This window comes from Metopolophium dirhodum, chromosome 1 (genome assembly GCF_019925205.1).
Source record: "Metopolophium dirhodum isolate CAU chromosome 1, ASM1992520v1, whole genome shotgun sequence".
Lineage (NCBI taxonomy): Eukaryota > Metazoa > Arthropoda > Insecta > Hemiptera > Aphididae > Metopolophium > Metopolophium dirhodum.
The window spans coordinates 82,440,283-82,467,276 of record NC_083560.1 but is presented as its reverse complement, the minus strand read 5'-3'; the positions used below and the strand labels follow the sequence as shown (position 1 = coordinate 82,467,276).

The following is a 26,994-nucleotide window of genomic DNA, read 5'->3' as shown; positions in this document are numbered from 1 at the left end:
ACGCGCATAAGTATTTATAAGTTATAACAGTCCTCTCTGGACGACGACGACGAAGACTTGAGTAATAATATACTGTATACATGCGGCGCGGCGGTGCTGCAAATCAACTTATTAAACAATAGTTATATCATTTTTATGTTTCGTACAGTATTTATATCGAAATCAAGTGCAATGTCACACAATATCAACGGCCACCGCGTAGATATTAATATTATATGATTTGACAAAACATTTTTAGTTTTACTAATATTTTTAAGACGTGCAGTAGGTACCTTGAATTATTTGATTATGATAGATTATGGCACTTCATTTATAATTATACATTATTACGCTTTTAATACCAAATAAAATTATTATAATAGGTATGTAATTCCTATAAATTATAATATAGGTACATACAGTGGTTCCGTTATGCATCGACCAGTTGATTCCAAAGAGCCTATTTTTTTTAACTAGGTAACTTTTATTATTATTTATACTTGAACATCTAATTATAATAATATAACACATAATCCATTATTGTTGAAAAACAAATTACAAATTATCCACATAATAATTCCCATAATATTAGCCTAAAATTACACAACTGTATTGCCTTCATAAAATTATCATATTGATATCTTTCACTATATGACGTGGCGTAGTATTAATAATTTCGCTCAAAACGTTTGCAGGTGACATAAGCATAGGTGCAATTCGCGAGGCTGCAGCAAGAGTGCTTAGCATTCTTAATTCTAGAGATATCTATATACGCGAATTCCACATAATTATAGTATAGTACGCTGTGTTGAATTAATACTTTTAAAAAAGCATTCAAAATAATAGCCCGAATACGACCCTCGAAAATATATTTAAAGGGACAAGATAATAATTATTATGATTACTTTTTTGTATTCAAATATATTATATTATATAGTTTTTTTAAACTATGGGTCTACATGAAAGAAAATTTAATGCATTTATATATTATATTATTATACAGTGTATAAGTAGATAAAAATGATTACTTATTCATTTATTTTTATCAAATATAAAAGATTGAAAATTGAAATGCGATCGTTTTTATATTAGATTGTATGAAGCATAAGTTCACTGAAATATTTTAATAATATGCTAACTAGCTAATTTCTCTATCTATTATAAAAATTACATTTATTTTGTGAAATGTATTGGTGTGTATAATATTACTGTAATATTACTTTTATATAATATAATACAATACTAATAGTAATAGTATTAAATACGAAGGGGTAAAAAAAAAGACAACACTACTTTCATAAAAAATCTGATTTAGATAATAATATTTGATGAAGAAAACAAAATTACAAGTACATCTTTACGAGACTGATTCAACAAACCGTATAAGAAATGTAACGTAACTACTTAAAGCGTATTTTTTTAAGAAAAACCCACACAAACGTTTAAAAATAAAAAAAAATTGATAAATTTGAAAATTAAAATTGGCTTTTTTATCATCCCCAAGGGGTCCCCAAACCATCGTACTTTTGTATTACATCACGGACCAAGATATAATGGATTGGGAACGAGCAGACTATCAGTGGCCTCGAAAGTATGTTCAAGAGGCAAATGCGGGGGGGTCGCATTCATAATTGAGAGTTTACAGCGCCATCTGTATAAAACACGGACTGAGATACAAAATATGACGCTAAATAAAACCACCGGTAGCGCTGAAAACATTCAATTATGAGTGTTGATGATAACAAAGGAACCTTTTGCGGGCCGTATCCGTCACCCACCCGCCTTGTCGTTCCCAGTCCATTAAATCTTAGTCCGTGTATTACACCAATATTATATTTAAAGCGATAGGACGTAACACGCCTGTCATGAAATTTTACCTTGTTTCGCACTTATATTATATATTATATGTATCATGCAAATTTGTTTAATGTACTTTTACACATTATTATACTTTTTAACTATTTTTTTTCCTACGTCAATTCGGAGAAATTGATTACCAAAATTTCAAGGAAAATGTCTTTTACATGACGTGCTCTGCTGCACCGGTGCAATTTCATGTTAGCCTTACCGTATTATTAGTAAGTTAACTACTTATGTACAGAGTGTAATGTAACTGAAATATATAATCAACTATAACTTACTATATGTTATAACTATTATATTCAAATCAATTTTTTTTAATATTGAGTTAATGTATACGATGAATGCTATAGTAGTTATATGCTTAAGACAAAAGTAGATATTTATCGGAACAAAAGTTATTACATGTTAGTTCGTAACATTTATCAGCTATTTTTGTTACACCCAGTATATACGTCGGTGTAATTTTACTGCTCACTGTTTAGTAAACACAATGCAAATCCACAATATTCGTTACTTAACTCATTATCTATGTTATGTTTATTTTTATTCTATATTGATCCGGTATGCCTGTGCGAACGTGCATAATTTACATACCTATTACAGTTTTAATTAATCACACATTATTTAATAGATGCATAACATTACAATATTACGTGTATAAATACAGAGGTGCATGCGTTTTAATATTTCATCGTTAAATATCGTCAACGGTATAAACAAGATATTCATCGTATTAATCGTATAACGTCGATATCGTTATAATAATTCGTAATATTCATATTATGTTGTGTATATATACATATTATTATAATATGTAAATTCGTTTGTAAATTTCGAACGAATTACCATGCTCGCCGGGGTCTTTCTAATTTTCGTTCCAAACAATAATTGAAATCGTTTTGATCATATCATTCCGGGGTTTAGTACATTTTATTAGTTATTGCAACGCGTATAAACCCACGTTTACACCATCGAGTGCATAATATATGGGAATTCACCAAGCACGATCCTCCATAGTTTTTCATTTAATTAGGTATGTGTTTGTTTGAATTTGGATTTTTGGCATATTTAAGTACCTGGGTACTTAAATTATTACTACCAATTATTCATCCCATATTTTATATTTAATGATTAATTTTCCTAGGAATTTAAAGAGTGTTTGTTTAACGATAAAAACTTACTTTTTACAATAATTGCTCTGTTTTATTGTAAATTGTCAAGCAGACGATTTTTTTGATATAACTAAATAGAAATTAGAACGAGCAGTTTCTGACTTATTACTTTTTATTAAGAATAATATTTTACTTTTATTTTACTAAGATTCATAGTTAACAGTAACATGTTTAGATGGTAGTACAAAGTTATACATAAACATATAATAATAATTTTAAATATGAATATAATATTAAGTCAAGCACTTATTACTCGAAAAATGTTTACAAATTACGTGCTAATAGTTTAATTTCAGACTACAGTAATTTTGAATTCGTTTGTTCTCGTTTGAAAAAAGAGGTTTGTATCACAACAAGACACTCTTTAAACAGGATATACAACTGGGTATAGGTATTATATAAAGTAATGATTTGTATAGGACTAATAGGCCAATAGCATCATTGGTACCTAAATTTAAATTTATGATTTAAGTATAATGTATATATCGGGGTGAATATACTTGGTGAATTAATTCACAGGTGGACAAGCGTGGACTCTGGAGCAGGCTAAGGGACTTTAGCTCCACTCTTTTGGACATTTTATATAATGAATATTTCATGCATCGTAAAGTCCATAAATTTAAAATATAAATTTAACCCGGGCTTGCAAACGTTATAATAAGTTATATTTGACAAAAAACGATTGAAATTTGTAAACATAATTATAACGGAAAGCGATAATCAAAAATAATTGAATACCGCAAAACGAAACATAACGATTAACAAAATTTATTATATATCATTAAACAAAACATAACGCAAAACGTAATTTATAGAATATCATTAAAAGAAAAATAACGAAAAACGGAATATTTTAAAATCTATTTATTTAAAAAGCCTATTGGTTTCGTAGAAACATTTATTTCATGCAAACAATCTAAGAACTGATTATATTATACTCCGTAACCGGGCCATTACTTACCCGCATTAGTTATTATTTTTAAATTTAATAGATAATAACACTATTTTAAATAACGATAAACCCAAAAGTTCAGTAACGTTTTAGTTCTAAATAATGATAAACGCAAAAACTGTGTAACGTTTTGATTGTAAATAACATAAAACGAAATTTTTTTTCAAATGCAAGCACTTAATTAAACTATTAATATTTTTATTAAATGTTGTCTAAAATCTATTAAAAATTAAAATTATTAATGAATTTTTTTCTTAAAAATTAGCCTTTCATTTCAAATTTCTAGATCCACACCTAACTATGAATAATATTCCTTACACAGTGTCCTGTTGTGACGCAAACTTATTTTTATTCAAATGAAAGCCACCCTTTTCAAATACAAATTTATTGTTGATGTATAGAAATCGAATAGGTATAGGTACAAGACAGTAGACTAATTATTATTTATTATACCTATTTTAAATGCTATATTGTACAGCCATTATTTTGGACTTATCCTTAACACATAAATATTTCATATAAAATACTACTCGTAATTTTATTAATGTCGATTTAGACACTTAAACATATTAAAAAATATCATCTAATTTAATTGAATTACAACAAAATAGGGTGATTTTTGTTTGAAAAAAAATTGTATTATCATATCCACTATATTATGACACTCCTTAAAGGGGTTTTTACATACAGTATAGGTACTAAAAAATTCACATAAGTCCAAATTTTAATGAATAAATGATTAAAGGATAAACGAGGGTAAACATGATTGGTGGCAAATCTGAATGTAAGTAAATTTTAATATTAAAAAAATATCATCTACAAGCTGGGGACATTTTTCAATCACAGTCATATGATAATTCGCTAAAAAAAATATACTATACTGGCCTATAATATCACACAACGAGAGGGACACCTGTAGACGATGATATTACGAATTTTAATTGAATGTATAAGTATATAGTTTAATAATACAAGTGCTATTTATCAATTCCTCTATCGGCTCTATCGATTGATAAAATAATATAATATGTAATCATATTATTACATAAATTTCAATTATTGAGAACGCCATTCTTGCAACGACCAATTGGGTTGTTCAATGCCAATCAATTATTATTTCAACTCATTCAAAGAGTTTAAATCGATTTTGACCTACATGGAAATCCCTCGTTATAAAACCATTTTACTATGACGATTTTCTTAAATTTCTATATTATTGAAAAAAAAACCATCAACTTTCATCTCGTACATGTATGTATGCAAATTGAGGAAATTATGCATCTTCGTTTCATAAACGATTTTTAATACCACCCAATACTTGATATATTATCATTATATGGTATATACCTACTGTAGTGTATAAATGTTTTGTTTAATTGATAATAATAATCACGTACGTAAGAAAACCGTGTATGCATATGTGTGTGTGTGTGTGTGTGTGCGTGCGCACGTGTGTAAGTGTGAGTGTGACGGTGCAATAGTTGATGTAAAACAAAGAAAATAATATAATACCGTTAATTTCTTCCTCGTCGCGTAGCAATTACGTCGATTATTGTATACATATTGGAAACGAATAGTTAAAATTAGGAACGAGAGGTTACTATAGTACAATATACATAATATAATCGTTTGATCGAGGTCACACGATGTTAATTTTCTGGGAACGATTGCAAATGATAATTGGGTAGAAGTGAACGCGAGAAACCATAATATACACATAAGACTGTGTAGAGAAACGAATTTTGTAGTCTTTGATATCGCAAATATATAATATATATATTATGTACCTAAATTATTGTATACATAGATGTATATAATATTATATAAGGTTTGAAAATTTGTTTTGCGTTTATTACGTAGCGGCGCCCCGCAACAATGCTAAATCCTCGTTCCACCTTCTAAACGGTCGTTATGCACAATGTAATTAAAATTGATTTTATTATTTTACGGAAAATGATTTAAAAGTTTAAGGGAAAATCAATAATTTCAGTTGTTTGGATTGCATACGTATTAGAGATTACAAAGGGGAGCCATAAGGGTCAGACAGCCGATCATTACCCACCCTTTTTTTTATAATGATTTTATAATAGGAAATATACAAAATAAAAATTCATAATATAACAAAAAAACCATAACATACTATGCTACTACAGAATTTTTATTATGTATAAATTAAAAATCATTTACACTATCCACAACCAGTTTGCTTTGCATTAACAAGAACTTGCAAGCTGAAGCTTGTTCACAATTTGAACATCAAAGCAACGAACAATTTGATATATCATTAGTTTAATTTGAAGTTATAGTTTGACTGATAACAAAAATACCATATTGATAAAAACTAAAAAGTCTATTTTCATTTAATATTACTGTTTTGGCTTTTCTAATAGTTATTTTTGATTCTGAGCGGAGCAATGAATGTATTGATTTTACACTCATGTGAGTTTTTTATTTTATGTTTTATCAGTGCCCTTTCAAAGTATTAAAAATGCATTTGAATTTCCATATCCCTTCTGGTAGGACAGTGAATCTACTAGTTTATAATTTATATTTGAAAACTTTGGGTAAACAATTCTCGGTACTTTTCTTGAAAATTGGAAAAAAAATGGGGAAACTAGGTAACCACACTGCGGTACAGTTGTATAGGAATCGAGTGTAACTTTTCATTCAGTAGGTCACTCTAATGGATGTGTTAAATTTAAATTCAATACATTTATCACTTCACGCGAAACATGATTCTGAGCGGAGATGGTCAGCCTATTATCATATCAATGTATTGCTATTAATTTTTATACCTAGGTACCTATTAAATTTGTTTACTAGGTATTATTAGATAATATTTAATTATCACTAAATATAAACTATTAGACTATAAGCAAGAGCTTAAAATTAGTGTAAATATTTTGAAAATGTCATTGTACATACCTATATTATGGAATATTGAAATATATTAAAAATATATAAAATATATCAATTTTCGTCCAAATTTTAACTTCAAATCTCTATAAAAAAATCTAGCTTATAATAATAAATACATTACAATTTGATTTTCATTTTTTAGTTCCAGTATGGACTAGTACATATTGGTAAACTTCAAAATAATTTCCAAATTTCCAAATTTTTGTGATTTTGACTAATTTTGTCAAAATTTGAACTTTGAATGGTTATAAAAAAAACCACGACTATCTATATTATGTATTGATACAAATTTGTTCTTAATTTTACAAATATTATTGAGCGTATAAAGTATGAATTTTTACGAAGTTTAATATTCATGACTATGCATGCGTAATATATTTGTTGAAATTCAAAAACGAATAACCAATGATACCTATTTGACATTTTTACAAAATGTTTGATACCTATTATTAAGTTTTTTAAATTTGATATTTTCGTATTGTTTTGATTTTTTTTTTTTGTTTAATATAATCGACAGAATAATTTTACTATGTCAAAAAGCTTGAAATTTAGGTTTCTCATAAGTTGTTATTTAAGCAATTTAAAAATATCAAAGATACATATAAATATATCATGCACTTTTCCTCATAAGCATTAATAAATTGAAAGTTATATTTTGACGAAATTATAATATAAACTTTTACTTGTATTATTATATTTTATATACCCAACATTTTCAAAACAGTTGGATTAATATTATATTACTTATTTTTACCACGAACCTATTCACACCGTTCTACGGTAAGTCGGTAGGTGCCTCCAAAGTTCATTGATGACATTAATTAATGATGTAAATATTATTTACTATATAATTAATATTAATTATTATATAATATTATAATAAAATATGTAATGTGTTTATTAATAATTAAATCGAACTGTAATATTAATAGTAAAATAAATTACTTCGACAGCAATATAAATATATCATAAAATGTACTTAGAATTAGTGTGACACGCATACTGTAACCAGAATAGTATATCGTATACAATAATATTGTATATAATATGTTTTATTTACGCTCTATTTTGTATAAATAAACATGGATATCTCAAATTTCAACATCGTTGGTTAAAGATGTCTAATTAATTAGATCTTAAAACTCATTAGACTATATAAACTTCTCAATTTCTAATGTAAATACAATTTTCAATTTTATAGGTAACCTAATAATTCATCTAAAGACAAATCATTTTTAATTAATGTTTTGAATTAATGAAATAAAATATTGTTGATAGGTACAAATTTGCGTTACTTTTATGAGTTTAGTAGTTCTAAAATTGTCTAGATTTTTAGGTTATAATAAATGTTAAAAAAGGAATTATTATTTTAATATTCTTTAACCCTTACAATATAATATGATTTGACAGAAAAATGACTTTTTTTGGTTTTTAATTTTAGCAATATAGTAATATCATATACCTAACATTCAAAACATACGTGTTAATACTTCAATCTTAGGTATTTTTTTATAGTAATTAATAACATATTATAAGTAGAAATAATTTATAAAATAAACCAACACTTACAAAAATAGCAGTTTAAATAAACTTCTTAATGTTTTCTGGTTACAGTTCTTAACTTAACCTATCTACCTAACCTAAAAGTTATAAATTTTATCTTTTGAATTTACAAATACATTTTGTGTAATATCTATAAATTTAATAGAAAAAAACCTGCAACAAATCCAAATCAAAAATTAACAATTGTATCACAATGTGAATATGTAAACATGTCATGTTTTATAAAAATAAAACATTAATGACAATATATACTTCTTAATAACAAAATAGTATGGTAACTTTAACTTCAACTTTCAACATAATAATTTGATCAATGGCCACAGATAGTTATAAAAAAAAAATGGATTACACTAATATTGCTAATTCCACTTTTGTATTAAAAACGTAATAAAAAATGTCTATTTCCTTCAAATCAATATTTTTAAAATTTCCTTATTTTATTATTTCCTTAATTTATTGTATTGTTCGAATAGAAGAAATATTCCTAAAATGTCACGTTATAAATAAAATATTCACTAATGTTTAACTATGCACTTTTATGAAAAATTAAATTGTGTAGGTACAACATATATTTTCTCTGAAATGAAACGTCGAGAAACCTCAAATGCTACTGCTTACCGCTTAGCCACAGTAAAAACATATAAAAACATAAGATCCTGTCTTGACCGATGGTTTTTGATATGTACTTATCGTTGAATATAATATATAAATAATAATGATAATTTTTTTTCTGTTTAGGAAACGCTAGGTACGGTCTATGCGGCTTTGGTCTACTCATCATTTCGTACGCACTATTTTTCTTCAACCCGGTGGAAATCATCAAATCAGCGGTAAGTGCACACATTTCCTTTTTACATAAAACAATTCGATATTAATTACCTACGTGCGCTACTTTAGAATTTATATTACATTATCTTCAATAATAATTATATAATATATCAAAAAAAAACTATATAAAACTAATTTCTAAAAATGTTCAAGTGTAAAACCGTTTATAAATAAATAATAATCAATTCTCTAGTAAAAAAGTCTTGGTTATAACTTCATAAGTTATATTTATGATGTTATAAACTATTTTTAATCATAAACAAGATTAAATTTATTTGAAAGACATAAATAATTGGGCCACGAAGTCGAACAGATGTAACATATTATAGGTACCTGCCTAACAAATGATGTGGAAAACCTATTTGCATTTTATATCTATATTAACCTTATACATATATAATAGGCAACCAAGTTTAATTAAAAAATTATATACATATATATATCATTACAGTAATTCATTTTAATTTATATGTATTATAGTAATATTATAATATATCATATATGAAATTGTTATTATTTATTGGTTTGGGAATAGATTTCGCCCCATAGTTATATATTATCATGCCTATTACTTAGTAGATAGGTATGAAATAAATTATACACACAAAACGAACACTGAATATAATGTTATAGGTAGGTAGGTACCTATTATTAACCGCGTGAAACCTGAATTCGCGAATATATTCGCTCGTACCTATACCAACGTATATTTATAAAATATATTTAATTAAGCAATCAATTATTTACTACTATAATACGTACGCTGCGACCTTTTTTAATTGAGCTGGAGGATATATAAACATTAAAAACAGGGTTAAAAGACAATTCCGCATTACCGTATACCTAGTATATATTTAGCTCAAGGAGCAATTATTCATACTGTGTTGAACACTATAATATAATATTATACCTATACAATATAATATATTATAAGTAAGTATTACTATACATACCGTACTCCCAATATATATTAGGTACGCTTGGTGCTAAAATGTGTTTTTTTACTGTTTATGTTAATTGCCGACAGCAGACTCGTGAACGGACATTTTTTCCCTAGATTTATTACTAATATTGTTCTTGAAATATTGTTACTTATCATTAATTACGCACCAATCGTTCCCAATTGCCTTGATTTTGAAGTTTTAGTGATACTTAAGGTCCGCATGTCTTTCACTCGGACGTTCACCATTAAACAATCAATTAATAAATCGTTTTCATTATACAATAATTACCATTATATGTATTTTATACTTAGGTATCTGATATTCGAAAATATTTAATTCACAATTGCACAATATTTTATCACATATACATATATACGTTTGTTACATCATAGTTTTATAGACTTGATTTTTGCGATAATTATAATAGAGGTACCTACCTAATAAAATTATTGCATTTGGAACTCAAGAGCCGTGTTTGATTAATTCGCAATACATATAAGTGTGTGAAAATATTATTATTATTATTATTATTACTATATATTGTACAACATAAAAATGATTTATCACGCGAATAATAATCACATTACCCACCGCTGTGTACCACAACGTCAACAGTTGATCTGTCGTCATCACAAGGTTTCGAGGTTTCTTACCGGTATATTATATTACAGTTGTTGTAGACTTGTATCGGACGACTGTTGTAGATGGATGAACGAGATATTAATAATTGATACGTTATACGTCTGAGATCCGTAACAGCTGATGTCGAATAAATACACGTTAGACGATTACCTTAAGGTGGTTATATAGTCAATATATACCTAACATCGACTATGCGCACCTACGTTGAATATTTATAATTTATATCTACTACCTATACATTATAATATATATATATATGTCTCAATTTGAATGTGATGATTAATGGGTGTTTATATAATAATGATAATATATTATGAGCTCGGTTTACAATACAATTACGGGTGGACGATAGAAAATAATATATCGACGCAGTTTATGGATTAATTATTGGTACGATATATCTACCAATAACACACGTGCTAATGTAGTTTTAATGTAATGTATATTATAGTTAAAAATTGCTTTGTGTTAAAGGATGACAAAAGTATACGCCATCAGAACTAAAAGGAAGGAATAGTTTTTGTCCGTGAAAATTCACGCGGCGAAATGTATGGCCAAGTCTAGAAAAATTTTCGCAATTTTCTTGGGCAATCATCGCACTCTAAATAATATATTACATTTTGAATGCAGCCATTTAAATTGGATATAAAGCGATTTGGTTTTTTATTTGTTATCGTTTGAGACTAATTCTGCTAAATAAAATTGTATTATTATTATTATTATTATTATCAATAATGATTTTTTTCTATTGTTAAAATATAAATATTTTAATTTAAAATTGTCATCGTTAATATTTTTCTGAAATTTGTTTTGTGCGCGAATATATTATATAGTATTTTTAATAGTATGTAAATTAAAGTTATGATTGGAGGATCGTCAAAGAAGGCTGTCTATTATAATACAATAATGTAATTAGTGTAGCTACTTAAACTTCATACCTAATAATATATACACAGTGATTCAATAATCATTCTCACGTTAATTTATTCATTACAAATGCATTTATTCAAATACTGATTTTCGGAAATTGTTAGTATTCTTTAAGCGCATCACTTATAACTTTAAACACTTGTTAAAAAATTCTTATATTTTTCATTACATTTAAGGATGCGATTACACGAGTTATTACACTTCATGCACTAAGGATAATATACCATAATGGTTTTACATAAAATATAGAATAAATGTTATACTTAGTCAAGTACTTATTATACTCGGAAAATGTTTATAAATTATGAAATTGTAATAAACTAGCCGTTTAACCCGGCTTCTTCTGGGAAGAACTTAACAAACATAAAATACGGTTATATATTGGTATTATGTATCTTGGTTTTTGTGTACACGGGTAAATCGGCATCGGAGTACCTACCTCACTTTGTGAACTAATTCGACTGAGATGGTTAATCCACCGTAGCGAATCGGATAATATAGCACTCGGTATATTTTCGAACGTGGTTCAAACTACTCTCTAAACTTTCTTGATATTTCTAAGAACAATCTCTGAAACTTTCATCACATAAGGGCATTGCTTTTTGTTATACGTTTGAACAACTAACAATAAATCAAATATTAGTTTGTGTAAAAAAAATCCCATAGCAATGTGGTCCGGTTAGTTTATAAAATTTGTTTTTTTTTTTTTTTTTATTGTATTTTTGTAATAAATGGCATTCCTATAATATACAGAAAAAACGATTCTATTTTCATGAGCGAAAACGAAATTTACCTGTAAGCCACCCCATAGAAATCTTGAAAAACTAGCTAAAAGCTAAGCACCACCTATATCGTGACCATTATCGAGTCGTTTCTGCGATTATACCGTGATCGAACATGAAAATTCCTTCAGCTTAATGATATTAAGTATAGATTAACATAAATAACTTTAATTTTCAAATCATCATATCCATTCATAATATTTTTTATACCAAATAACTCGGAAACTATTCGTTCAAATTAAGATCTATGTATACATAAAGGTTTTCATAAAAAACCTTCTCCTTGACAATTTCGAATAACCTGGTTATGATGTAAAGAAAAAAAAGTTTGTATTTCCACGGGACACTTCTTAAATAGTATAAAAATATAAGAACAAAATATGGTACTTGCAATTATATGTATATTAAACAAATAATTTCAAAAATCAGAATTCTAACACATCTTTTATTTAATGAGGAAATTGTGTTAAGCATGCTCGGTTAATCGCCCTGTAAATAGCCCAGTTCACTCGGAAATAAAACAGCTTGTATACGGTACAATATAATATAGGTCAAAATGTTGTGTAGTGCAAGTCGTATATGTTATGTACGAATGACCCAATAAAATGCTCTAAAATAGTCAACAGTATCAACAGCCAGTAATCGCAAGATATTATTAATTAATACATTATTCAACAAATAACGATTTTACTATGTTTTTTTTTTAATTTTCAGAAGTTGAAATTTGTCGAAGGATCGTACGCGTTTCAGCTGTGGCAAAAACCTCCGGTTAAAGTTTACGTCAACGTGTACATATTTAACGTGACCAACGCCGATAGATTTTTGGCGGGTGAAGACGAAAAATTAGATGTCAAAGAAGTAGGCCCGTATGTTTATTGGTAAGTCGGTAGGCACTATATTATTATAGTTTTTTGATTAATCGTAAAATATTCGTATATCAATAAATGAATAAATGTTAATTAAAAATAAGTGCGAATCGTATAAATTATACATATTTTACTATTGAAATACATCAATATTGATATTACATGATTTTTTGATCAGTTCCTATTTATTTTGATGATTTGACCGAGGAACACAAGTACAAGATAATCGTTAAAATATGCATATTATAATATTTAGAAAGCTTGACTCTGAAATAACCGATGCTGCAAGAGTATCAAAGGACCTTTGTCATCCCTTCCCAAATGTTTGAACGTCATTTTAGGGCAAGAAAAATATGTGATTGACTAAATATTTCATTTTAAAAGTATAAATAGGTAATAGAATAACATGAATTAATAAAATATGAATTTTCAATTTGGTTGAAAGCGAACTGAAAACTAAAATTGCATACAGTTTCAAAAACCTAAATATATATCTATTCTAAAAGTAGACGTCATTTTTCGAAAATTGTATTATTATGTCTAAAAATGACTTAACCTGAAATATATCTGTCATGTTCGTATATTTGAGGAAAATATTTTGTCAATCATGAGATTAGAACGAACATCGATTATGTCAAAAATGTATTTCACGATAATTTTCAGCAATTCACCTTGTGCCTAGGGAAATATTACAATTTCCCCAGGCGCAAAGCCTAGAATAAACAAATAATAATAATAATATTTTCTGTTCAAAGTTCAAAATGTTTTCGTTTTGACCAAAATCTAATATAGGTAATCGTTATCATTGAGCCTATCGTTGAGATTAATAGAATTAGGTTATTGAGAAATCAATAATCATAATACTACTTTAATATGTATAATTATATTATGTCCAAGAACTCAAAAGACAAAAGTGCACAAGATAGGTCTTAATATGAAGTCGTTGACGGGTTTTCTTAATGATTGAATAACTTTACAATGTTGGCAACTATTTTTTTTGATGGATTCTAGAAGTGATTTTTTTCTAAAACATTGATTTGATCAGTTATTAATCATTACAACTCTATACAGTTTAGTAATTAGTATCTAAATTTAATTAAAACAAAATTTAAATAAATTCTTAATTTGGTAGATAATATGTGTCCAAAAAATCAATGAAGTTCTATTTTGTCCTTGATTAAATTTATGATTGAACTACAAACAGTACTTTATCAATGATAAACTGTATAATATAATAATTAAAAAGTATAATTAAGAGTTGCAACAAAAAATATATATCTACAGATTTTACATTCAAAACTTGTGCAATATCTAATAGGTAATACTTAATTTGAGGATATTATGCCAAATTCGTTTTATAAATTGAAAATTAATAACAAATTAATCAAAACGAGTGGTGATTAAGATAGTTTGTATATACAATGTTATCGATACATTATATATTTATTCGGTCGGGTACCTTGGTAGCAATAATTAGTTACACGTTTCTGTGTTTATCTGCGGGATAAATTCATCATCGGGATGCTGCTCGATACTGCAAACTTTTCTTCGCCGTATATTATGACGTAATAAAACCGAAATACGCGATATACGGCTCTATAATAATAATAATAATAATAGTAGTAGTACAATGTGCGTGCGTCATATAATAATATGAATTATTCGCATTTTATTAAAATAATTTATTTAAATCCCGAAACAGAGGGTCAGAGTGCAGGTACCCATGCTCGTACCTACTACGCCCACGCTATATATAATACAACATTTTATAAATGGGTATTATTTTTTATACATTTTTTCCCCTATATCGCGTCGCACCCGCGCGAGCCGTTTTAACATTTCACTTTCATGCTCGCGCTCCCCTGCAGCTTTGATAGTAAAACGTCCTCACGTGTACGAAGGTACATAATATACACGCGCATAATATAGGGGAGCCTACTCAGCGAGTTTCACTTAACCTCCACTGAATGTTTAACATTCCTTGACAGTTGGCCGGTGCAAACATCACGTTCTCTAAAAACAACTGTAGTTTGGATTAGCCGAGCCCCGGGGCCAAAGTTTAAAGTAGGATGGATACTGGAATATATATATATATTATATACGCATATATTATACGCGAAACATAATAATATAAACGACACGTCGTCGTCGTCGCTTGTCCGCGTGCGTTTTAACGAACCCAATTTGTGCGATCAAACCCAAGTGCGCGTGTTATATTGTTATTATACATTTATGTGACCGAATGGATCGCGGCAATGAAATGCCTCGGAAACGAAACGCGGCACCGTTATGATATTATTAATATTAATATAATATTTTCCAAACATTTTTCCATACGCTCTTTTAATTTTTTTTCACAAAAATCTTAGCAAATTTAACCAATATTAATATAGTTATAATTTATTGCATATATATTATCCGTATCCGTATACGGAAGTCATCGATGGTTTTTTTTTCATCTATAGTATCATATTATTATTATTATTATTATTATTATGTACTTATTGGCCCGCGACCAGAGACACAAGTATATAGTTGTCGTGGTTCGAACCCGGGAACCTTAGTGCGCTGTGCAGTACGATAAATTACGACGATTAATGCAACTCGATCCGGTTTAAACCTGCAGGATACGCGCGTGTCCGCGGACGCGACCGTAAACATCGTCGTCGGTTTTTATAAATTATTTTCAAAAATCGAATTACAATAATTAATATAATAATTAATAAATATCACGTGCATATTATTTATAAGTACTAACTTTCGCGCAGCACAGATAATGGTATTTTAATTTCGGGTAATTGCTTCCGACGTCTAATTAACGACGTTCGATGTTCGTTCGACCCCGTTGGAAGGTAAACCGGCAGCATACGGTTTCTAATGTCAATCGGTTTCGTTTGTTTCCTCTGTGACGATTTGCAATAATTATTTATGATACGCGCGTGCAATTTAAAATTTAAATACCTACGTGAAACGATCGCGACGTAGGTACTTACGACCTATCAGAAAACCAGATACGGCGTATCTTCGATCTGACCAGTGAAATAATTCGTACCTACCCGATTTCCGAAAACGGTTGATTGATGATTTCTCGCGCTTTGATTTATGTTCACTAAAAAAAACGGGAAATAAAACCATGGTTAGAAATAAAAATTTAATTTAATTTAATTCAGACTGTAGTAAACACAGCAGTTTCATCAAATCCAAGTATGAGCCACTGCGTAGTACATAGCTATATAGGTATAAGACGTCAAGACGTATACGACAAACTTACAAACTTTTTTCTTTTATAATTTTAATTTTTAAAGTTGGAATTCGCAGACAATATATAATAATATATATGTATAGTGCTCGAGTTAGGTTTACCTTTTGCGTTCAAAGCTAACAACTAACGTGATTAAAGATTTGGAGGTACGAAATAGTCAACATCGATGATTTTTATTGTACATACAATGTATTGTTATATTGTTTTGCGTGAAGCCTAATTTTGTTTTCCATCGAAATTAGACATAAAATATTTAATAAAATAATAAAGTTAAGTTGTAGGACAACAATAAATATATATTAAAAAGATAAAATAGGATTTAAAAATTATAAAATAGTCTCCAAAAACTGTAAAATGTTGATGCAAAAATATGCACTGAAAAGTTTTGTATTTTTTTTTCACGACGTTATGGAACGCGTTTTTGCGCTTACTTATAATAGGGTACATCCAGAAAAAATATAAAATACATACTAAATATTATTATAATCTGAGCTCTAATTGGTATATGAGTATTATAAAAACCTTAAAATAAATAACCGCACCCGTTATAGTATAATGTAATATATACATATGTGTAAGCTATAACACTGACTGTTAACGGTGGGTGGAGGGGAGAGGATGAGTAAAATACAACTAGTACAATTTGCAAAAGAAAAATAATATATTGATTTGCAAATTCTAAAAACTAGTTTAAAACTATTGGTAATTAGTTTACAAAATATTGGCTAATTTTTCGAATTAATAATCGGACAAATTCGGAAGGCCAACTTCATGGGCATCTGCAGTTTATTATATTCACCATAATTTATAATTATATAATATATTTAGCGATGAGGAGACAAAATATGTTTTCCATAAAACTTATTCGATTTTATTACCAATCACTTTTATTGAACGAAATAACACAACACAAAATACTTTAAAGTATTATTATCACAAAAATATTAAGTACCCAAATACATATTAGCACTTAATATTTTTGAAAAATTTTATATTTCAGAGTATAAGCACAATATGTATATAACCTACAATATATTATCTAACATGTTTTTTTTTTATTAGCTATATCAATATGACATTAATTATGTTAAATAATTTGCTAGAAAAATTATGGTATACCTAATAGTAGTCTACCATGTTAAGTCTCTTTTTCTTTGAATTCGTTTGCTTTAATACGATGATTGGCATTTGACCATATTTAAATAAGCTAGCTATATATTGTCATCGTAATATATTATAATAATAATATGATGATGATGATGCCTCTGTAATCATCTCCTGACACACACTCATCGTATAGTTATAATGGAAAAACCCACTCTGCTGTAGGACTGCAGCTCATTCCTAGTTTTGTTGCTAAACTACTGAAACTAACCATAAATTATAACATATAACATATTATAGTGTATTTTGATAGTAATAATCTCTATAGTAAAGTAATATTAATATGATGCTCAATACGTAGATTTGCATTCGATATTTAAATAATAATATTTGTCCGTCACTAACTATAATACCTACGATATTTTAACGCGTATTAGTATTGGTTGGTTTTTTACTTCAATATTGATTATACTGCAACGACCTAATTAATAAAAAGTCAAAGTATGGTACGAAAAAAAAAAAAATAAACCAAAGTGTAATAGTACGTCAACACGGCAACACCCACCTCCCACCACCAATTTATAAAAATACACTATCGACTTAAAATTTGAATGAAAATAATTCGTGCGTGATTTGTCTTGCAGGGAGGAGTTGGAAAACACGAACACAACGTTTCAGAGCAATGACACTGTAACGTACATCCCGAGGAGGAAACTACACTTCGATCTCAATTTGTCCGTCGGAGATCCCGAGGTGGATCACATCGTCGTTCCTAACATCCCCTTATTGGTATTAGACATTTAGTTATTACCTGTCTTTTTTAAAGGAAGGCGTGTTTTTTTTTTTTTAATATACGTCAACGGTCGATCGAAAACGGCCATGGCAAATGTACAAGCTGAAACAGCCCCACCCCCTCACCACCCTGCACATACACACTATATACGATATAAAGACGGCCTCAATGACACCTATTTCTCGTTTATAATAATAATAATACTTATTTATCTCTAACACTATTATAAATTTATTATAATCGAAAGATCAATAATTTATTTGATTTTATAATGTGTATTAATATGTAGTATGGTATTATTTATGATACCTGTTCATTGTTTTTGTACATTCACTTTTAATCCATTATCAATTATGATAACTATAAAAGTTGATATTCATATAAAATCTATAGTATTTACACTTTCATCGGTAAAAAAATATTTAACAAATAATGAGTGGCATTTGAGTAGGTACCTAAGCTTATATTATTCAATATTACTAAAATAATTGGAAATAATTTTCTAAAAAACAATATTATCTATTCTCCTGATAATAATTGACATTTGCACGGTCGACTTAACACATTTACGACGATCTCGTTAATTTATTTTATTTCAGTCAAGCGGATAATTGTTCTTCATAATTGACCGCGAATTATCTATTTAGAAATTGTTTTTTGTAGCATTATATTGTATAATATATAATACATAATACATATTATATAATATTTATTATGTAAAGTTACAGTTTATAATAATATGTTATTTCTATAAATTACTCTGTATGGTAAAGGCTGAATAGTTTATAATATCATTATGTTGTATTTTGCACTTTTCGATAACATTTAAATATATAATAGGAGGAGATGCAAAAATGTTTGCATAACATTATTATTTATTATACACCTACTTATTGTTCAATGTTTATGTTATAGTTTTGTTTGTGAAATAATGATATAATACGCGTGTTTTTTACAGTACACCGTATGTAAATTCACTAATTTAAAGTGGTGTTGCACTAGGCGTATGTAGATTCTATATTATTCTACGCTAAAAATTAATAAATCTTCCACGGGAACCCCCTTCACCATACCCTCCACCGATAACCACAGTACGTCACAGAATTTCTTGGATAATTTGCATTCAGAGCACCTACATTATTTTTTTTTTAAACTTTTTATTTAATTCATATTTTGTTCATTTCCTTCAAATCTTTTGTACGATTTATATACAAAACTTTACATTATTACTGCATACAAATGTACTTACAGCATTAACGAGTTTTAACCTATATATACAGGTACGAGCCGGTATCAAAAATATTAAATGTGTATACTGAACCAGGTTTATTTTAGTAGACTGAAAATAATAAGTAATTCTACAAAAAAAACTCTCAAATTTGTTTATATTTTATAAAACGTGTATTTAAATAACTACCTATAATAATGGAAATAATTATTTAAAAATACCTTTATTAAGGTTGGGTCCTAAAAATGAAATTTGGTTTTCGTCAAAAATAATATTTTACCTGTGGTTTTTTAGACTGATATTTGGAATACATTGATTTGATAGATAATTGTGTGTCAACATTAAAATGTATTAACTGTAAAATTCTAGGTGATTAATATAATATAGGAACTACAAACAAACATTATATTTGTATTTATATATATAATATATTACCAGGGCTTGCGAACGTTATGATTATAACGTTATATTTGACAAAAAAACGATTGAAATTTGTAAACGTTATTATAACGAAAGCGATTATCAAAAATAATTATATACCGGAAAACGAAACATAACGATTAACACAATAAAATATTATATAATATCATTAAACGAAACAAAATGCAAAACGTAATTTATAGAATATCGTTGAACGAAAAATAACGCAAAACGAAATATTTTAATATCTATTTATTTAAAAGGTCTATTGGTTTCGTAGAAACATTTATTTCATGCAAACAATCTAAGAATTGATTATATTATATTCCGTATCCAGGCCATTACCTACCCGCATTAGTTATTATTTTTAAATTTAATAGGTATTAACACTATTTTAAATAACGATAAACGCAAAACTTGGATAACGTTTTAATTCTGAATAACGATAAACGCAAAAGTTGAATAACATTTTAATCATAAATAACGATAAACGCAAAAATTGTGTAATGTTTTAATTGTAAATAACATAAAACGGAATTTTTGTTCAAATGCAAGCCCTGGATATACTGTTATAAAATAATATGTTCAGGGGGCCCATTACCTTCTTGAAGAATAAATAAAAATAAGTAAAAATAAATAAAATAAATAAATATACTTTATAACTAATATTCATTTGGTGAAATAACTGTTACTCTCGTATTTTTTATCTATATATAAAGTTAAGTAGCTGGTAGGTAAGACAAATATGTTCATGTACCTACGCTTATGATCAAATTTAAACATAAAACCATCGAACACTATCATATTTTCATTAGTTAATTATGCCTACGTTTACCGCAGGTCACAATATTTCTATAGGTACTCATTTTAGCACCGGTTAATATTAACATCATTATGGGCAACTCATTGCCTAAGACACAGTGGTTATCTTGAGTTGAATTGACATTTGTTAGTCAGTCTTTTATATAATAGTTGAGTATAAAAGTTTTTTAAATATTGGGTAAAATTTTAACTTTAATGAAAACAGAAATTGAATTTTTGATTTTGTGTGTCCACCGATTGTCGCGGGTTTCTGCTGTGTTCACAACTATCGTCAGTAACAGCAAACTGATAATCATATATACACATTCTATAATTTGAGTAATTTAGGACTATAGAAAGATCAAATCTCAATCAGATATTAATCTGATCGAGTAGATGAATGACCTATAACAATAAGAAGAACGAACAAAAATCGTGTACTGTGATTCAAGTAGTGGTACCTATCTTATATTTATTTATTATTGTATACTGATAAACATTATGCTGTAGTATGCACATATATATATATACATATTATATTATAATATGTATGTACTTATATAGTTATATGGTATATATTTAAATGTGTCCAAACTGCAATAAAATATTAAAGAACACGAAAGTTGTCTTCCTGGGTGAATATTTTAAGTCATTATTGATCGATAGTATAAGCCTCACGGTACACGCGGGTTTTTATGAGCCGTTAAGCCTTTCAAATAAACAAACAATACAATTTTTGATCGACATTTAATCTAAACACTGCCACATTATACTATTACTAACGTACTATACCAAATTACTAATATATTATTATGTCTCAATGCAGGGATTCAGTTCGATGCTCCGGAGTTCGCCGATGTTCGTAAATGTCGTGTTTAATTCGTTGGTCGAATATCAGGATTCACAGCCGATACTCGACCTGTCGGTAAAAGAATTCCTGTGGGGATACGACGACAAGTTAGTGAAGATGGCTAGCAGTGTGCTGCCCACGTGGATCAACTTTTCCAAATTTGGGCTACTCGATCGGGTAATTATTATTATTGATTATAATAGGTATGTTGTACCTACCTATACTGCTTATAATATATTACCACAATATACTATTTTAAGTTTTAACAAATGTATCATGAACAAAATATAGTTCTATCGTTGCGTAGCTTCTTTCCTCACATTTTTTATTTGTCACTCATGTTATTTTTCTTTTAGCATAAGTACATTATTATAGTGCCCTAGGGCACAGATTGTATATTTTTAATAAAAAAAATAAAATAAAACACGTGTATCGGTCGTCCGGAATAATGATGAATTATTACTTCCGAGTAAACCAGTGTGTTATTTTATTTTACAACCTAGAGCGTATATAAAACTGTATAATTTATATTTAGAGGACATGATAATATTATTATGTTGTCCCGCATGTGTTGTCCTACGCAAGTTCGTACCGTAGCGAATTTTAGCAAAACATCGCTAAACGAGAACTGTTGAACATAAATTTTCAACGTTACGCAATTATTATAAGACAGAAAGAACGCCGCTGGTGAGAAACATTTTTAATAGTTTAAATGAAAAATAAGTTCAAAACTTAAAAACTATTAATATTTATTAATAATGAGTTGATAGGTAGCTTATAAATCGAAAAAAATAGGAACTGTCTTTCATAACTTGACCACGGTTAAGTCAACATTTCAACTACAAAAATAATCCGATATCATCCTCTTATAAATATAGGTACCTATAGAAAATATTATATCTTCTGATTGTAAAATTGAGATTTAAAAAAAATTGCTAACCCTGATCATTGCAGAGCTTGTTTAATATCCTTGATCAGATCTGCGCTTATTTTAAAAATCACAATTTACTTATTATGAATTAAAATAACTTAGAATTACACCGATAATTTAATCGTATGAACCTATTCATCAATTTAAAAACTTATTTCCGACATACATGGTAAATTGCAGTCTCATAAACCGTGAATTTATTTATAATATTATCACGAATAAACCAAAACAACATAAAATGTAAATCAAGATAAATAAAATTGTAAATAACTATCAATTAATTTTATTAAAATATAAAATTTTTTTAAATTCCATAAAAAAAAGTTAACGGTGATAATTTCAGAGGTATTTTAATAGCCTTGGTCAGATCATAAAAAACCATTTAGAAAAACGCGTTTTATATGTCATTTTACATTATAATATATAAATTGATTGCCAAAAGTGTATATAGGTACAATAAATAAATTAAATGAGGTACCTAGTCATTATAAATTAAAATTATTGTTGAAATGTACCTACATATTTTGTAGATATGTAGTCGTTGTATCCGTTTGGTGTTTTTAAATTTTTCTTTCTCGTCTGTCGTCACGTTTTAGAGCACATTGTCATTTAAACAACAATTAATCGTTTTAAAAATTCAAATAATAAATACACACTATTATGCGTTGTCTAGAGAAATGAATAATCAGATGATATTCACATAAGACTAATTGTACACGAATAATAACGATTTTAATTTTGAAGAATATTGCACTAAATTGTTTGCACAATAAAAGTTTCAATTACGTGCACAAAAAGTAGTCGTTTATCAATAATTTAAAAATACCGAGTTGAATAGCTTAAGGTCTCGTCGACGGTATTTTAGGTTTATACGCGACAACTCGCTTAAGGCGATAAAACAAAACTTTTAAATTGTATTCATTCATATAATATATTATTATAAAGGCCATCCGTGTGTAGCGATAGCGCTAAATGTGTATAAAATATTTTAATGATTTATCTCCGTCGCCTTTTATTGTTACTCTCTGTTCCGCGTATGCGAATTCTTAGGGGATTTTTTTTTCATTGCCCGCACAGAACAAAATATTCGTAAAAAGTCGTGAAATTTTTATTATATTTAAAATTTTTTTCCCTCCGTCCACACTCGTGCGGATTACACGCGTACGGTTTTGATTTCAACGTATTATGAAGACCGCGTCCCGCGTGAGTGCCTACTCGTCATCTCCGCGCGCACACTTGAATGTGACCTGCAAATTCATACGTAGGTTATACATGCAGTAACCATCACACACGCCGAGTCGCATAATTTTCACATGGCCGTGTGTGTGTTGCGGTGTGTGCATACAGAGTGTAACCAGAAATAATTGATACCCGTGTAATGTTATCGACCATAATATATTGACGTATATAATGCATCCACGACTACTTTGTTCCAATCGACGTTTAAGTTTTTAATTTTTCAGTGAAATGAATTGTCGATGATCATAATACATAAAATATATATGTATTAGGACGTTAAAGTGTGAATATCGATTGGAATGAAACGTGTTGTATAGATGTCGTCAATTAAATTTATCAGTTATCTCTGCTACACACTGTATACATAATATAGATGCCACCTATCCTTAGCACGTCAACACTTTTCACGGTGCATATATAAAAGGCGTGTACACTGTATACTATACAGCGTCCCTACACTCCAAAACGGATAAAAAAAACGTACTTTAATCGAGAGTCATATCGTACAAAGTTGGTGTATCTTTAATATAAATATCGCACGGGGGATGCATCAAGTAATTTTTTTTTTAACAATCGCCGAGGTAATTATTTTCGAAAAAAAAAATCACTGACGAGTTTAATATTATAATGCCAATTTTGATCTGTGCGAAAACCGCAATAACTGACGAGATCCAGCGTATCTATTATTATTAAATAATATTAATAATATTATTGTGAGAACCTACCAATAATTGGTTTCGAGAAAATAATATATAATAAGACTATACTAAGTAGATCAAATTTTACTGTTTATTGGACGCACGCAGTAACACCGAAAAGATAAATTATTTTACTAACGAAAACAATAAATAAAATGGTATAATATTATAATTATAAAATATCATAAAATATCATATTTTTTTAAATTTTAAATTTGAGCTTTGTAAATTAATACGTTTTGCAAACTTCAATATATGTTTATTTTTGAATTTCAAGAATTATAAATAGATTATTTGAACATTTACAAATATAAATGGATATTTCAAATACATTACCTAAGGTAGTTTATCTTTGTTTAAAGCCATGATAAAGAAAATCTTTTTTGAATAAAATATTTAAAATAATAAAGGTATATAGTTGTAGATATATTATTATCATCTCATGTAACTGAAATAACTTAAGTCTTTAATGTACCATACTTCAAATATTTTGTAATTCAGAAACGCCATTAACCTTGGCAATTGAGGCATATTAAATAATATATATATATATATATATATTATATTAATATAGTTGAAATAAAGTTTGACTTATTTGTTATTGGTGCACACCGATTTGGGAAAATTGAAAACTGTTCTTTACTAATTTTCTGTACCACTTAAAAGTTTGAATGAGTTTGTGCTCTGGAAATAAATTTTGCTTTGCGTCCTTTATATAATATGTACAGCGTATATTATGTATATATAGATCATACATTATAATGTTGTATAGTGACTATAATAGTTGTAAGTATACTATATCAACAGGCTGTATTGATCAATATATTACTTGAAATGTTGACATTGTTAATGCCATCATATTATCATATTATATTTTATTTGTTGGAAACCTATACGTATTATTGATTTATTTATACTAACAATATTATATTTTATTAGATGTTAGACGAAGGAACCAATGTTGTCACAATGACTGTGCCATCGGAACGACAAACAAGACGTCCCTATACAATAGATAATTTTAATGGATCACCGATCTTACACCAATGGGCCAATACAGATGAACCTAATGAGTTGTAAGCATAATATTACTACGCCGGTCGTTGGATGACGTCAATACTAGTACCTAAACCACCAACATTTAAATATGAAAAAAATTGTATGTATAAATTATGGTTGAAATTTACGTGACATGTGCTGTCACGAACGTTATTGCCATTAAACAAGTATTATAGCGTTTATAATTTGATTTTAAAATTACTCCTCGATTGCGTTTTTGAAGCATAATTGTGTTACTAAAACGGGTAACAAAGGTGTAATAGTTAAAAATCGCGTGTGTAAAACAACATCATGAAAAAAATCAATCAAAACATTTTTAATTATTGACAATAGAAATTCATTTAAACGTCTACCAAAATATATTGTACTATAATAATATAGTATACTAGCTGATCCTGCATGGTCGGCATTGCTGTAACAAATTAAATATTTTCAGTGACTTTACACTATCTTAAACTCCGTTCAATGTAAATTGTACATAATTTTATAACACAGTAATATGTGCAGTTTTTACCAAGCATAAAACACAAGTCTAAAAATATATCCAATTATAATAATTATTTTATTTTTCGTAATCAATTACAGCCCCTTTTTATAACTATAATTTTGGAAAATCCTTTTTAAGTGCATCCCACCATGGTAATACGAAAGTACCATGATAGTTTATAATATTCAGCTTCACATAATTTGTATGTAGGTTCATTGATTAGTGAAACAGTCAGTGAGGATTTATATTGTTTTATACATTATACATATATTATTGCATATTGATATATTATTATTAATGATTTTTGACTTTTTTTAAATATTGTAATAACTATTTTATTTCCTGTAACCATTGGTACCCTATACGAACAAAAACATATTCGTATTATTTTTGTGAGTCAACCAATCCCTATATTAGTCCCCCCTTAAATGAAAAATTAAAAATAAATGGCTTAGATATGCACATCCTCGGGTATAGGATTACCCGATTACCTATGCGTGGTATGTAGCAAATTTCAAAACCATATGCGCAGTACGACTTGGCTGTAGATTGCTTACACTCAAGCACACATACACAAAAATTACAAAATATTCTTATCACATGTGATAGTAATTTGGTTAATTTTTAAGAGGCCTGCTCGTTTGTCTTTAATAAGGGGCAATATTTAGGCAATATGCAATTT

At 28.1% G+C, this 26,994-nt stretch overlaps 1 protein-coding gene across 2 annotated transcripts in view; it reads left to right on the top strand.

The window, feature by feature from the left end:
- The window catches only part of LOC132935651 (scavenger receptor class B member 1-like), a 113,873-nt gene that overhangs the window by 64,410 nt on the left and 22,469 nt on the right, over positions 1-26,994 (top strand). For both annotated transcript variants that reach the window (XM_061002246.1, XM_061002247.1), the window contains exons 2-6: positions 9,187-9,278; positions 13,289-13,452; positions 18,451-18,595; positions 21,875-22,075; positions 25,706-25,842. In XM_061002246.1, coding sequence (XP_060858229.1) covers positions 9,187-9,278; positions 13,289-13,452; positions 18,451-18,595; positions 21,875-22,075; positions 25,706-25,842 — 739 coding nt within the window. The remainder of the gene's footprint in view (positions 1-9,186; positions 9,279-13,288; positions 13,453-18,450; positions 18,596-21,874; positions 22,076-25,705; positions 25,843-26,994) is intronic.